Below are 15,527 nucleotides of genomic sequence, written 5' to 3'. Positions count from 1 at the left end.
GGGTGGATGGACACATGGGTGGATGCTTCGGTGGATTGGTAGAATGTTGGATTGGTTGATGGATAGTCTATAGGGTAGGGGATGAAGAGCAGATCAGAGAGGGTAGGATAGCAGGATCCCATATGGAAAAGCTATAGAAGAATTGAACAAGATTCCTGTATGTTTTACCTGGAACTTGTCAGTAATACATATGGCAGCAAATACACTTAGAAGATTCTCGTAATATCCGACTTATACGGGTGGTTAACATTTAGACATAACAGAAATATTGCATGCGTTATATAAAACGCATACCGTCTGAAGTCTCACGTACAGGGGACATACCCATTTCAAAGCACTTGCATACCACTGTCTGACATCATTGACGGCGTGCAATGTGACACTTTTGGAAAATAGAAGCAGTCTGCAGCGAGCAGGAGGAGGAAGAGCAGGAGGAGGACAGGAGGATGATCAGAAGAAGAAGACGAGGAGAGGAGAGGAGAGGAGGAAGAGAAGGAGTGAGGAGATGAGGAGGAATGACTTTGATAGCAGCAGTGAATCTATTTGGTTATTAAGTGGAGATCTCTCAACAGCCATTCTCACGGTAGCACATTGGTAGTAGTCGGTCGGTGATAGATATCAAACCTAAGCAGGGATGGGTTTGATTAAAACCCTGGATGGGAGACCAAAGCCATAGCTGTAGATAAAGCAACAGTCCAGTGCTGCCCAACCTTCACCATGGAAACTCATACATGAAAATGTATATACAAATATTGTATTTTTGTTATAGAAATTGTCATGTTTTTCGTGTTTTTTTTTTTACTTTCAAAAAAACTACGTGAAACCTATTAAGGAAATCCTTTATTTTTGTAGAGGTTACATTCTCAGAAGATACTTTTCATAAATATTTATAGGTGACTCATATAATTCGTATACGGTATTTTGTCTTAAATATGTCATACCATATCTTCGTTGGCATCATTTCATTTATTCAATTGTGTATGACATATAAAGGCATATAAGGCAACACATATACAAATACACCACTGTCATATAAGGTAACACATACAAAATCTTACCAGATTCTTATTAGATTGTTGTACAAATTATCCTCTTCTGCCATATCAGATGATTTCATTCTCATGATTCTTTTCCATATGTTGGAGATTACGATGGATGGATATGGGAGCTGAGGCAAAGGTGAAAGAGGAGAGAGAGAGAGAGAGAGAGAGAGAGAGAGAGAGAGAGAGAGAGAGAGAGAGAGAGAGAGAGAGAGAGAGAGAGAGATGAAGGGATGTAGATGCGGGACATGTATGGATGGGTTCGGTGGGGGGCAGTGGGAGACAGGGATGAGTCGAGGCAGATATATCCAGGGAGGGAGTGTAATTCACTGGGAGTCGCTGTGAAATGGAGCAAGTCTGCTGAAGCTGCTAGAGATTATTCAAACCCTTTTCCAGGGAGATGTGACAGAAGAGAGTGGCTCTGAAATCGGACTCAATCAAACTGTACTGGGTCCCATCACAGACTGCAGAGATCCTTTCCCCTTGGGTACCCTTGCAGCACAACTATAATCACATGAGACATAGGCAAAAAACCGAAGGACATTCTCTACTGCGGGACAGGGGGGAATTCATAAATTCTCTATGCATTTTGTAGTTTTAGTAATACTAGGCAAACAGTGTAGATTCACATTACGGTATGGCCATGGAATACTTGATTTCAGCTAGTTTTGCATAGGATTGGTTGATGAAGCATACTCGAGTGGATTTTATAATGCTCTGAGGCTGAAGGACCGGCTCTTTTTCACATGATGGAGGAATAAGAAATAGGCAAACGGACAGAAATTCAACATTTTTTTTATCCAAGCATCACACGTGGATAAAATCACTTGATTTCCGTGTATGGTAGTTATAATACCATCGATGGTTTAGAGCATGGTTCAGGCAGCAGCGGGGTTGTGTGTTTCATTCCCACATGGGCCACATACTGTATATTGCATATGTCTTACTGTTGACAGCTTTGGATAAAAGTCTGTTAAATGACCATATTTTGGGGATAGCACAACATCATATACCACCTTTATTCATTGTTATTTAAAAAAAACTTTACTTTATGGGAAGCTACGTTATTTTATCTGGGTGAACCACACAGTAATGCAGTGATGTGACAGTCAGACCAAGGCTTCACAGACTTGTCTATGAAGGGACTGTGAGACTTGAGGAACGATCTGACAATTCTAAAACCATTGAATATGTCTCACTGCCTTTCATCCAAAGTAATAGCAGCCGGGGTGTAGCAGAAGAAACGGCACACGGATTTAAATATGAACCTATTCAGCAGTCTGAAAAGTATGCCAGTCGTGCAAAATCGGGACAGATTGTGATGCGCAAATCTACCCGTGTCTGATTCAATGTAAAACAAAAACAATATTCTATATGCTTCACATTCTACAATTGCACTATTTTCCTCTAATTTGTCACTATTTTCCTCCATTTTTTTCACCGCAAAGTAAGATGCCAAGAGGGGGTAAAGAAACGGAATATTCAAATGATATAAAAAGAGCATGGTAGCCCCACTTCCGACACCACAAGCAGTGTACACCTTTAAAACAGTTTGTCTCATCTCTTCGAACGGACGAGCCCCTAGAGGAACAGCTGCATGCAGCGATCCTGAATGGAGCTCAGTTAGCACGGCTGACTACCAAGTAGGGCCCCCGCCTAGCCTCTTTCAGCTAAAAAGGGGCTTTCAAAGGGAACCTGGCTTGCCAGTGTCACCACGTAAAGTCCACCGCCGACCGAGTTATTTCTTGGCGCTTTGATTTCCACGCTCATTTGAGGCCTGCCGTGTCTCTGCGGGAAATGGACGCAACCCATACATTCTGACCAGTCGCGTTCGTTTAGTGTTGCGGTATGCGTCGCGGTATGCTGCGGGGCTATTGCGGGCGGATCATTCAATCGCAGTGCTATGTGTTAGCGGTGGTATCCCCATGACGTGCACTGTATTCCCTGCGCGGCTTAGATCTAAGTAGCTTGTCGCGGCCAATGTGGGGGATGTGTGGCGACTTTGAGGTATAAACGCCGATCGTAGGGTTTCACAGCAAAATGGTTGATCTCTAAAGGCTCCAGTCAAAGCAGGGTTTTTTTTTGAAGGCTCACTGGGTTTATGGTACGGTGGGTTATACTAAACCCTGAGGTTATTTGCCTTGCAATAATCACACAATGTCATACTGTCGTATTGTAACTGGAGCACATTGAATATGGCTCCAAAATACCCTCGAGGAAAGTCTTCTCGGTGCCGGGCATCAAACAGAACCCAGTTACTGTAATGTGCGGTGGGTGCGTTATCCATGTTATTTGAAGAGCACAGACGGCGAGAAGCTCTTTTTGCCCTGTTTCCCCATTAATACTGCATAGTTGATGTCACTCAGCGGAGTTAATGATTCAAAGGATACTTCAGGATTTTAGCACTGAGGCCCTTCGTCTACTTCTCCAGAGTCAGATGAACTCATTGGGTACCATTTCTGTGTCTGTAGCCAGTATGAAGGAAGCTACAGGTAGTTTTGCGAGCCTATGCTAACTAGCGTTAGCGCAATGACTGGAACTCTGTGGGTATCTACTAGCAATACCGTAAATGTACTATATAGGATATGCTGGTATGTTGCCCCTCAGTGTTCATGTGTCTCTTGAAATACCTCAGTGGCTGAGACAGTGTGTCAAATGATTGACTCTCTTGCGGTCTCCCTCCTTCTGAGCACCGCCGCAGTCCATCTCAATCCTACACATGCCCAAGCACAAACAAACACAAGTTTCCAAATATACAATTTACGGGGGTTTTGAAACCCAATCTCCTTCTCCTAGACCCCTAGTCTGCCTGTTCGTCTGCGGTTGCTATGAGACCGAACACCTCAGAGCACACTCTGAGGGTCACCCCGACCAATAGCAGAGCTGCATGGCACAGCGTCTTGCTGAAGCACTTTGTTTTCTCTCTTTCCAGTCCATCCCTCCATCTGAGGAGGAGAGTGGCGGTGGTGTGTAATGGGATGTGAGAGAGATAGGCCTTTGGTCCGTGGGCTAATGGATGAGCTCCAGACCAGAGCAGCGTTCTGAACAAACACACAAAACAGAATCGTCTATTTATCCCCCCAAAAAATATTTGTGGAACTCTTCTGTTTGAATATCGGCTTCATACCATCAAGTAGTGGGGAAAAAACACCACTGTGATATTTATAGCTCATTACGTACCACAGAAAACAATGCCATGAGCGCATATCTGTCAAAACATGTCAGCCAGACACAGTATGTGGTGCCACATTGCTGTGATAAACGAACACTTCGTGCGACGTGACTAAATATCGCGCACCGATGTGATTGTCCTCGCAATGGAGTTCTTGCTCTAAAGGCAGATGGGTAAGCTGAGACAACAAAACGTCTGCGTGCGCCAGATCTCCTCCCTCCGTTTATGTGGGTAGGCCCTTCTGAGAAGACTAATTCATCTCCCTTGAAATATAGTCCCGTAGTCGTCCTCTATGTGAGGTCATTGGTGTACTACTGACATCACGTTCTACCCGGCTTTTTTCATCTTGCCTCATGTTTCAATGTATACTGTAGGAACTTGGTCCTTTATATAATTAAAAACGAACGATGCTCATGTTTTAACGACTTAGTATTTGCACACGCTTGTAGCCTGTCTTGTACGAGCAAGACCAGAATACATCAGTGCTCCTGTACAACTCTTCAGCATTAAAACATACTAACAGTAAGCAGAAGCTCGACTCATTGAATAACAGAGGGACAAGCGATCCCGTGTTCTGTTTGTCTCAAGAGTGGAGGAAACGGCAGCCATCAAGTGTGGCCCTGGCTGTGTTTACTCCATGCGTAGTGAACCGCTCTGGGTCTTGCTCCTATTCTCTTCTCCCCTCTCATCGACTGGGCCCTTCCTGGGGCACTGCAGACCATTCCACTCCACAGCCCGACAGCCTAATCCATCTCCATTGTGGGGTGGCACGGGGGTCAGAGAATTCTGTCAGAGCAGAGCAGAGTGGAGGCTCATCCCGTAAATAAGCTCTGGGGTGTCAACTGTCTCCAGTCTCCACACCAAGATTCAACAGAGAGCTGACGGTTAGCTGCTTGGCATTTTAAGCCCTGTACCTTGGGAGATTTCTGCCCACATAATGATGTTTCCCCAGCTGACGGGGCTATGGCTTCAGTATATGTGATATGAGAGGAGTTGGGAATCAGGCCCTCATTCTTAGAGCAGATTGTTGACCTTTTAGATGATGGTGTTGTCTTACAGCAGCTTAGCCTGAGAGAGAGATGATTAACAGAGGGACATTTAACAGCGGCCATGTTGTTTTGCCATTTACCCGCATCTCCCCTCGTCGAGTTGAACGCAACCTGACCCGCCATGTATTCAAAAACGGAGCAACACATCTGTATGTTTACTGTTAGTCTTTATTTTGTATTCACTGCAAAACCGCAATTTACAGTTGCTAATAGCGGTTGGCATGTCGTTTTTAAAAGGACGGGATTGCTACAGGATAAGCACTTGACGGAAGCGAAGTTGGATTTTGCGTTGGCTGGCAGTACAGTTAATTCCTTTTGAATTATGAAGGACCAGGAGGTAAATGTTTGTCAGAGCATCCTTCCCCATTTGATCCACTTACTCTATGTGGGCTATTACGGTATGTATGGCAGCTTAAATGTCTCACACTGTGATTTGACCTTGAGATCAGTGTCTACCGCACCTCTATTCACTAGATCAAATTGAATGTATGTACAAAAATAAGTGAAATAAATAAAAAGATTTCAAGAGTTTCAACGTGGTTTCCGTGGCTTTACGTCTGTTTGGTATTCACCATAGCATCAGCCCCGTAATCCAAGGTGCAGCTGTGAAATGGGTGGTTGAAATGAGATGCATATGGGCAGCTGCTATGTTTCTGCTGATGCTGTATGGCGGACGGCCACTTGGTCACACGCGAGAAGCTATTCAATGGCATCCTTACATCTCCATTCCAATTCCATTCAATGGTTTCATTCAATTCACAGAGAAGAACATAAGGCCTTTTTAATGGCCCGATGACAAATCCCATTGCATGTCCTGGTGCATTGAGTTGTAAATGCTGAGAACTGTAGCTGCAGAAAGGCTGTCGTAAATACAGATATTGTGTGTGTTTAGGGTACTTTGCCATGAGCAAGGAATTACCACGATAAATATGCCATTTTACGACGAGAGATGGTAACATCTCGGCCATCGGCAGTTCGCAGCACTTCAAATCTGTCTCGCTACCTCATTTCAGGAAGATCTTTTCCATTTGTAATAGGACTACCAATCTGTTTTTTTTTCAGTGTGTGTGTGTGTGTGTGTGTGTGGGTTACGCATGCACTCGTGCTGTGTGTTGTGTGTGCATTGCTGTTTTGTGTATTTGCGTGTGTATTCGTAGAAAATGAGTTTGTAACTGTGTGGGTGGATGACTGCGTGCTTTCGCTACAACTGTATATGCATTCCCAGTTGTCTTGTATACAGATATATTCGTGTTTTCACTCATGTTGGAGATGGAGGGAGCTATGTAAGAAAAAAGAAAAGTGGCTTTTAGATAATACACAGAAGGTAGACCCGCTGTGGTAAATCCTTAAACTGTGATATGGCAGCCAGCTGACGTTGTCCAGGGATTGCATGTTGCTAAGCTATAATTACACGCACCTATTCTTTGTCCTTATCTCTTCATTGGACATATTGGCATGCCATGTGTATGATTCCCGAAAATCTTCAAGAAGTATCTAGGAGGAGGAAAATAAGAAACAAAGCCGTGAATAAAATTGGCTCGCTTGTAACGTCACCTCTGCCTTATGCTTCAGTGTGTGCTAAACATTTAATTGAGGGCATTGCCCATTCGTTGAAATGTATTTGCATACTTTTACTGGCTTTGATCATCTGAATGCAGGGCGAACACGGCTGTTTTGCATTCCGATCATGGCTGATAGAGATATTTAATCTCAGTTTGACCACTGTAATAGCTCAACGTAGATATAAAATCTTGATTCACCTAGTCAATTCCCCGCTTGGAGTACCACATCCTGACATGTCCTGACCAGTGCCTCTCTCCTTTCCCTTGCAGTTTCCCCAGAACGCCCGACGGAGGATGGATCGGCTGATCTTCTCCCTGTTGGTGCTGGCCGTCTCCACCAGGGGGCAGTCGTGCCCCAAGCGCTGCATGTGCCAGAACCTGTCCCCCTCGCTGGCCATCCTCTGTGCCAAGACGGGCCTACTCTTCGTGCCCACCGTCATCGACCGGCGCACCGTGGAGCTGCGTCTCACTGAGAACTTTATCACAGCCATAAGGAGGCGGGACTTTGCCAACATGACTAGTTTGATCCATCTGACGTTGTCCCGCAACACCATAAGCCAGATCATGCCTTACACCTTCGAGGACCTCAAGCGGCTGCGAGCGCTGCACCTGGACAGCAACCGGCTGAGTGTGATCAGGGATGACCACTTTCGGGGGCTCACCAACCTTAGGCACCTGATCTTGGCCAACAACCAGCTGCACGATATCTCTCCCCACGCCTTTGACGACTTCACAGGAACCCTGGAAGACCTGGACCTGTCCTACAACAACCTGGTGGACATCCCCTGGGAGACGATAGGTCGTCTAACCAACGTCAACACCCTTAACATGGACCATAACCTTATAGAGCATGTGCCCCAAGGGATCTTCACCAACCTGCACAAGCTGGCGCGTCTAGACATGACTTCCAACAAGCTGAAGAAGATCCCTCCGGATCCACTTTTTCTGCGCATCCCGGTCTACGCGAAAGCCAAAGGATCCCCTCAGTCGTCATTGGTGATGAGTTTTGGTGGAAACCCGCTCCACTGTAACTGTGAGCTGCTGTGGCTGAGGAGGCTGACCAGGGAAGATGACCTGGAGACTTGTGCCTCTCCTCCAGACCTCACCGCTAAGTACTTCTGGACCATCCCAGAGGAGGAGTTCATCTGTGACCCTCCGGTCATGACCAGGAAGTCTGCTAAGACCTTCACCATGGAGGGCCAGCCGACCAGTCTGAAGTGCAAGGCCAATGGAGACCCGGACCCCGAGATTCACTGGATTTCCCCTGAGGGCCGCCTGATCTCCAACACGTCACGGACTGTCACCTTCAGCAACGGCAGCCTGGACATCAACATCACCTCCATGAAGGACTCTGGAACATTCACCTGCATTGCCTCCAACGCGGCGGGGGAGTCCACGGGCCAGGTGGAGCTGGTGGTCAACCTCCTCCCCCACCTGGCCAACAGCACCAACCGGCTACGGGAGCCCGACCCTGGCCCTTCAGACATCCTCACTTCGGCCAAGTCCACCACGGCCACGGACAACGACACACGGAGGAACCAGGAGGGAAGGGTGCTGATGGCGGAGCTGACAGCTAGCTCAGTGCTGATCAAATGGCCATATCAGAACCACGTCCCTGGGATCAGGATGTACCAGGTCCAGTACAACAGTTCCCTGGATGACACGCTCATCTACAGGTGAGGAGGGATAGGGACCTGAACAGGGCTGATGGGGTCTCTTGGTTAGAATGAGTTTAAAAACTTTCAAAATGTTTAGTTTTTTTGTGCGTTAATGAGTTACTCAAGGTTTTATGATGAAATTACATTTTGACTCACAGACATACAATTACAAGATGTCTATCAGCTAAACAGTAGCTATCATAAGAACACCAGAAACATTTCATGTTGTATACATGTATGTAATTACAATGAGTTAATGAATTAGGTTGGTAGTTACTAATCGTATCTACAAGAGATAAAAAAGGGAACATTTTTCATTTGCTTTGAGAAGACATGTTTCTCCTCTTCTCTCCTTGTTTATTATTTCACTCCTTCGTCCTTGTTCCAAGGTTTATTCTGATTTATTTTCTGTTTTGATGCCTCCCTCATTGCATATGCCAGGTACAACATCAATTTATATCAATTATTTTGAGTTTGTAGCACTCTGATAGATGCTGATGGACCGTTCTGTAATTTGTGAATTATTTTAGTCATCAAAAAGTGTTTCTTTCCATTCCAAGTCTCACGTCGTCTTACAGGTCCTGGCCCAGGGCTCCTTGTGTCGTCTTACAGGTCCTGGCCCAGGGCTCCTTGTGTCGTCTTACAGGTCCTGGCCCAGGGATCCTTCGTCTTACAGGTCCTGGCCCAGGGCTCCTTGTGTCGTCTTACAGGTCCTGGCCCAGGGCTCCTTGTGGTCCTGGCCCAGGGCTCTTACACAGGTCCTGGCCCAGGGATCCTCGCGTCGTCTTACAGGGCCTGGCCCAGGGCTCCTTGTGACGTCTTACAGGTCCTGGCCCAGGGCTCCTCGCGACGTCTTACAGGGTCTGGCCCAGGGCTCCTCGCGTCGTCTTACAGGGCCTGGCCCAGGGCTCCTCGCGTCGTCTTACAGGGCCTGGCCCAGGGCTCCTCACGTCGTCTTACAGGTCCTGGCCCAAGCCTGTATGCAGGCGGCTTGTTTAGTTTTTCTGCTCTGATCAATGGCAGCTGTCACTGAGGGGGCATATTGATTTGGGATCTCATTTAGGGTATCCCAAATCAAATGTTATTTGTCACATACACATGGTTAGCAGATGTTAATGCGAGTGTAGCGAAATGCTTGTGCTTCTAGTTCCGACAATGCAGTAATAACCAACGAGTAATCTAACAAAGTGAACATAGAAGCTCATTTGCAACGGGACATATCAGCAGAAGGGTCAAGATCCTGGAGGCAAATCCTAGTGACTGAAGATAGGCGGTTCTGTCCCACGGTGGGAAAAAGCACAGCCAGAGTGAGAGAAAGAGGGAACTTCACTCTCTATGGTGTTTTCAGGGGAAACCTATTCCCCAAGCGGTTTCTGTTACCACGGGGAGTTGGAGGGATGATTTTGAATGCCGAACACGTAGAGGAACGTTGTGCACGGAGGGAGACACAGTTTGGATTGTGGCTGGTTTCAGAGCAGGTACACAGTCTCTATAGACTGATGTGTCTGTGCTCCGATAAACACTCTCTCTCAGCAGATATTGTGGGGAGCCTAAACTAATGAACACGGCAGCCAATTAACTGACTGGGACAGAAGAGGTGAATTCCTATAGGTGAATTTATCTAGGACTAAGTACTTAAACATTGCTCCCACTTCCTCATTGACTAGTTGTCTGATTTTATTTACTTGGTCCGGGAAAGCCGTGAGCATGCACGGATGCTCGCAGACACACGAACATATGCACGCTCGCACACATACACCTATGTTATGTAAACATAGCATATTATGTATCTTGCACTTCTCTACACACCCACTGAAGGGTTATGAGCACATAGTACACTCAAAGATTTTCAATACACTAATACAAACACACACCCACACAGAAAAATGCAAGTACAGTACATTTCTCAAACAGCTAATCATAAAAAAAAACATCTTTCTTTGTTTTGGATGAATCAGAGGTTTTGTTTCGACTCTTGGGCAGCAACGCTTGCTTAAACTCTGCTTCTTGTCTTCCATATTGATTTGGAATGCAGAGAGGAATGTGCATAAAGGGCATGTTTCGGAGACGAAGAGCTCAAGCGAACAACGAACACCTTGAAGCTGTAATTTCTAAACCATTTTCTGTGCAGAGGAATGGCGTAACAGCCACTGCCAGGTCCCAGTACGAGACACGCTGCAGCCCAAAGATTATTAAGAGCGAATCAGTATCATGCCCACAGGAAGTGGGTCGACCGAACGAACGGTCTGTCCTGCCAGCTCGCTACGCATTAGGGCTATTGAAATGTCTGTCTGTACCCTTCTGCTGATTTGGCCCGTTGCAAATTAGCTTCTATGTTCGCCTTGGTTTGGTCCAGCTCCTACTCAAAATGTGTTCTTGATCATTTTAGGCATTTCTGTACAACAGTAAAAGAAATAGAAAAACAGGTTCCATCCAAATGTTTCTAGCAAATGTTCATTTTGGCCCAATTAGGGCCTGATAGTCCTTTCCTTGCAGACCACCGATCTAAAATGACTTGACAGATTTATTTATTTATTTGTCCCATGCGCCAAATGACAACCTTTCCACGAAAGGCTTACTTACGAGCCCTTAACCCCCAGTGCATTTCAAGGAAGAGTTAAGAAAAATATTTACCAAATAAACTAAATTAAAAAAAGTGTCAAATAAAAATAACGATGCTACATACAGGGGTCACCGGTACCGAGTCAATGTGCGGGGGGTACAGGTTGGTTCAGGTCATTTGTACATGTAGGTAGGGGTGAAGTGACTATGAATAGATAATAAACAGTGAGTAGCAGCAGTGTAAAAAACAGGGGGTGGGGGTGTCAATGTAAATAATCCGCTGGCCATTTGATTAATGCCCTCCTCTCACATGTCAATGGCCAAAAAATAAAATGAGACTATGAAAGGAAGGCTTTTGACAGTATTGGGACATGGCCCCCGCCATTCCTCTGATGTCGGAGAGTAATTGACAGTTTATATCAGACGGATGAGGCTTGAAGCACACGGGACCGGCTGCGAGGTCCGTCAAGGGCCCGCTGTATATTTGCTGGCACAGTCACTCGGGCGGTGCCCATCGGTGCCATTGATGGCGTCTCCATGCGGGGTGTCACCAGGAATCAATTGGACCCAGCTGGACATTGGCAAGTCACTCCTCCTCAATTCCCCTTAACGCCTCTACTTTACAGGACTGTGGGACGCGCCGACTCCGCCGAGCTCCTCTCAGTCCCCGCTCTGTGGTGCGGCCCCCCCGGTGAGTAAAGGCCCCACCGCAATAGAATGGCACCGTTGCACATGCACATTCATGCTCTACTTTTTAAGTCCCCTCTGCTTGAGGTTCTATTAGGGATGGGTGGAAGAGCACTGTAGGGGGAGACGGTGGAAGAAGGAAGGAAGGGAAGACGCGAAGAGAACGATGTGAGGGAGCAGACATTTTGTCGCTGAGATTGAGCTCGCTGTAATGAGCTCGCCAATCCACTCACTTGACGGACTTGGTTCCGTTTTATACCGGAGTGGTTCATCAGTATACATGCAACATGCATCGCCTGTTTATTTGGGAGCTTTTCATTGGCCCCTCTGAGCTGACATTTCTGGGTTGCGACAAAGCCAATCCCACTGGGCACACGCTGGTTGAATCAACATTGTTTCCACGTCATTTCAATGAAACGACATTGAACCGACGTGGAATAGACGCTGAATGGACGTTCGGGCCCAGTGGGATCATTTGTTATGCAAACACGTGTCTACTTGAAGTGTACCTGCGATGTCTCTCAGACAGTCCTTATAAGGACTATATATAGTCGAAACAACTAAAAAACACGAAAATCATAGGGATTCTTCTAAACGAAGGCTTGGCAAAGTAGGATGCGTGGCGCGGAACAGAGCGTGGCATAAGTGAAATTCCCCGAATTATGGTTTTGATCAGACGTGAGAAATCAAAATAGAATCAAACCGAAGAGCATTACGTTGCTGTACACGGCTTCTCCTGAGCAACGGGTTACACCATCGACGTGGCTGTCTCACTGTGCACGATGGTGCAGCAGCATAACACCCGTACAGAGAAGGATAGATAAAGGTTAACTAGTTCCCTCGGTTTTGGCTGAGGGAAAGAGCCGGCCTACCTTGTTCTTTTGTCAACGACTCTGTACATTACAAGTGCTCGGTGTTATGCTTCATTGGAACTAACCTCCAAACTGGCATGGGCTGCAAAGCTTAAAGGATGACTCATCGGGTTCACATAGTATTGGCTCTCGCATGGAGATCTCGGATAGAGATCCAAGAAAGAGAATGCTGTGGCCTGCCTTTCGAGAGCATATTTCAACAAAGAATGGCAACATAACACACGTTGTTTTTTTTTCTGTCATCAGACGCCAATAACTGTAAGATGAACCGTTGTGTAAGATGTCGATGGGAAAACACGCCTTTGTCTAAATCGACTCTCGAAGATTTGAGTCAAAACACACCAATGTGTTTAAAAGCAAAATGGGACCACATGTCCACATCAGTCGATTGAACTGATAAAATGAAACTAACAAAAAGGCTATGAAATCTCTATTAGACAATAGGTGTCGGTTGTAAGGCCTGCCAATCCAAATGAAACCAGGTGCTGTGTTGAGCATGTTGAGGAGGGACAGATGGTTATCCCAACCTGCTCTTCCTCGTCCACCTACCAACCGGAAACACTTTATTCAAGGTTACACCCCATGGTGGCATTTTAAAGTTATTTACAGCCTGGAAAAGATGTTGGGGATTCTGATAGGCTGCCATCACGTGCGATATCTCATTTGGATGCGTCCACCGTGCTGAAGCTTTCATCTAATGTTTGTGAGATCACACGTAATATGCTCATCTGCACGTAACCATGTGCACTACACTTATGCTCGTTATGCAAGCCAATTCAGAGACGCACACATACACGTGTGCATACTCTATCTCTCTCTCTCTCACACACACACACACACACACTGCTCTTCAAAGTACCATACCACGTCTGACTCTAAATCTAGAAGCTTAGCCTTAGAAGTGCTCCTTCTTCCTCTGTGTTGCTCACATTTTCTATGACTGGCCTCTTAGAATCCGGTGATGTTCCCCCTTTTTCCAGGTTTATACATCTTAGTGTATTCTCCTCACGTATGCCTCTGTTGGAAAGGGCAGCGAGGGGACGATTGGCTTTATCCCCGACCAGAAGACCCAGACATGAACCAATCTGGGTGTCTCATCTCCGCCCCCCCAAAAAAACTCAACTCCCTAAATGTACACAAGCCTGGTTCTCTGCATGCTACCATGGCTGCATATCAATTACGCGACGATCACGTTGCTGGGGAATAAATAATAGATGACTCTCTGAAAAGAGATTGTAACAAGGTTTATGACGAGACTGCAGAGGGATCAAGTGTTTTAGCTCAACACGAAATGAGCTGGAAATGTGGACCGATTCCTTTGACTTCTCATGTGGGCGATAGAGGATATTTTCAATTTGAAGCCAGACCTTTTATCTCACGTGGTACTATGAGCTTAACCAAGGCCACGCATGGAGATGAGGAAGTGCAGCATGTCATTAGGCTCCAAGTAATAGTTCTGGAAGCTGCACTTCCTCAGAGGTGATTGGCAGACGGTAAATGTGCGAACTGGGAGATAGCGTGGAGAAGAGATACTCCCCTCCAAAACCCTAACGTGTAGCAGAAAATAGCCTAGATATATAGTCTTCCCCTCCAAGCCAGTAACTCCCCCCATCGTAAATGATTGATGGGATGATTAGCATGACTCTCCTTGCCGGAAGGCTGCAGGGAGTGTACTATGTGGTAAGATGACCCATAACCCTAAAAACCACACACTGGTATCCCTGTTTCAACTCTGGAATGATACAATTATATCCTGAACTTAAGTTTAAAAAAAAAAGATTAAAAGGAATGTTGCGTCATGGTTCGGGTTACAAAGGCAGGGCATATTACTGGAAACTTTCGAGGTTTTACCAGTAAACTACCAGCATTTTGGTATCTTTCATGGATTCTATGTAATCTATTGCAAAATATCTATGTCCTTCAGAATATCAGAAGTGTGTGTAATTATCCCTGGCTCTCTGTGCGGCCTTATCACATGAGATGATTTAATAAGATGATTTTCAAAGAAAAAATAGGACAAAGCTGTAAAACATTATCCTAAATACAAGCCATCAACTTAATTAATACCCGTTGGGGTTTAATATGAGGGCTGCAGCATTAAATAGCATTCATATTATATTTTTTTTACTATGCCAATATGTATTTGTTGTCAATGTTTTGCCATCAAACTGGTAACAGCTGTGAAAATAATTGAATAGTTGTGCGAGTTACAGAAGGAATTGAAAATAATGCCTTTCTTCATTAATTAGGCTATTTGCAAGTATACATTACCGAACTTACAATAGATTCCCATAGATTTTCTGTTAATTACCAAAATCACTCAAGATTCTGGTAACTTTGGTCAATTACGGGTAGCTTTGTAACTCCAGTCATGGTATGTTTTTATCAATCAATGGGAGAATGTGTGAGCAGTGTGTTTCTCCCTAATTCTTCTACTGAGCCTGAGTCTTGCCTGTAGTTAGTTCACCCACAACTCATGCCTTACTTATTTCATTTGTTTGTAATTCTCTACTAATATGTGTGCACACACACACGGCATTACGCACTTACTTAACCATTAGGCTATTGTCTCTTAATTAAATGATTCACTTAGTATTAACTAATTGGATAACACCCCCTAGCATCAACTGGGCATTCACACAAGTACCAAAAACCTGCTTCAATGACTGCCAATTGTACTCAAGCCATGAAAAATAATGAATGAATTCAAGGGCGACAGTTCAAAGACACCACTTGGCTCTAGCTAGTTACATGGGCTTGAGTGATGCCCTTTTTTGTACTGCACAGTCACCACAACACTTTTCCCTTTGTCCTCCTCTGGTCCGAATCCAGCCGCGAGCTCAGCGAAAGGCCCTGTCACCTCCCCAGGCCCATAATCATGTGCTAATCCCCGGCGTCTTGCTCAGAGTTATCATCATCCTCCCC

The 15,527-nt window shown here is 45.6% G+C and overlaps 1 protein-coding gene across 1 annotated transcript in view; it reads left to right on the top strand.

The window, feature by feature from the left end:
• The window catches only part of LOC124005843 (leucine-rich repeat and fibronectin type III domain-containing protein 1-like protein), a 113,175-nt gene that overhangs the window by 63,870 nt on the left and 33,778 nt on the right, over positions 1-15,527 (top strand). Inside the window, exon 3 of the mRNA XM_046315461.1 lies at positions 7,094-8,499. Within this exon, the coding sequence (XP_046171417.1) occupies positions 7,118-8,499 (1,382 nt within the window). The 5' untranslated portion in view covers positions 7,094-7,117. The remainder of the gene's footprint in view (positions 1-7,093; positions 8,500-15,527) is intronic.

Source organism: Oncorhynchus gorbuscha, linkage group LG19 (genome assembly GCF_021184085.1).
Source record: "Oncorhynchus gorbuscha isolate QuinsamMale2020 ecotype Even-year linkage group LG19, OgorEven_v1.0, whole genome shotgun sequence".
Classification (NCBI taxonomy): domain Eukaryota; kingdom Metazoa; phylum Chordata; class Actinopteri; order Salmoniformes; family Salmonidae; genus Oncorhynchus; species Oncorhynchus gorbuscha.
Note: the sequence above shows the minus strand (reverse complement) of the source record. Positions and strands in the feature narration are given on the sequence as shown.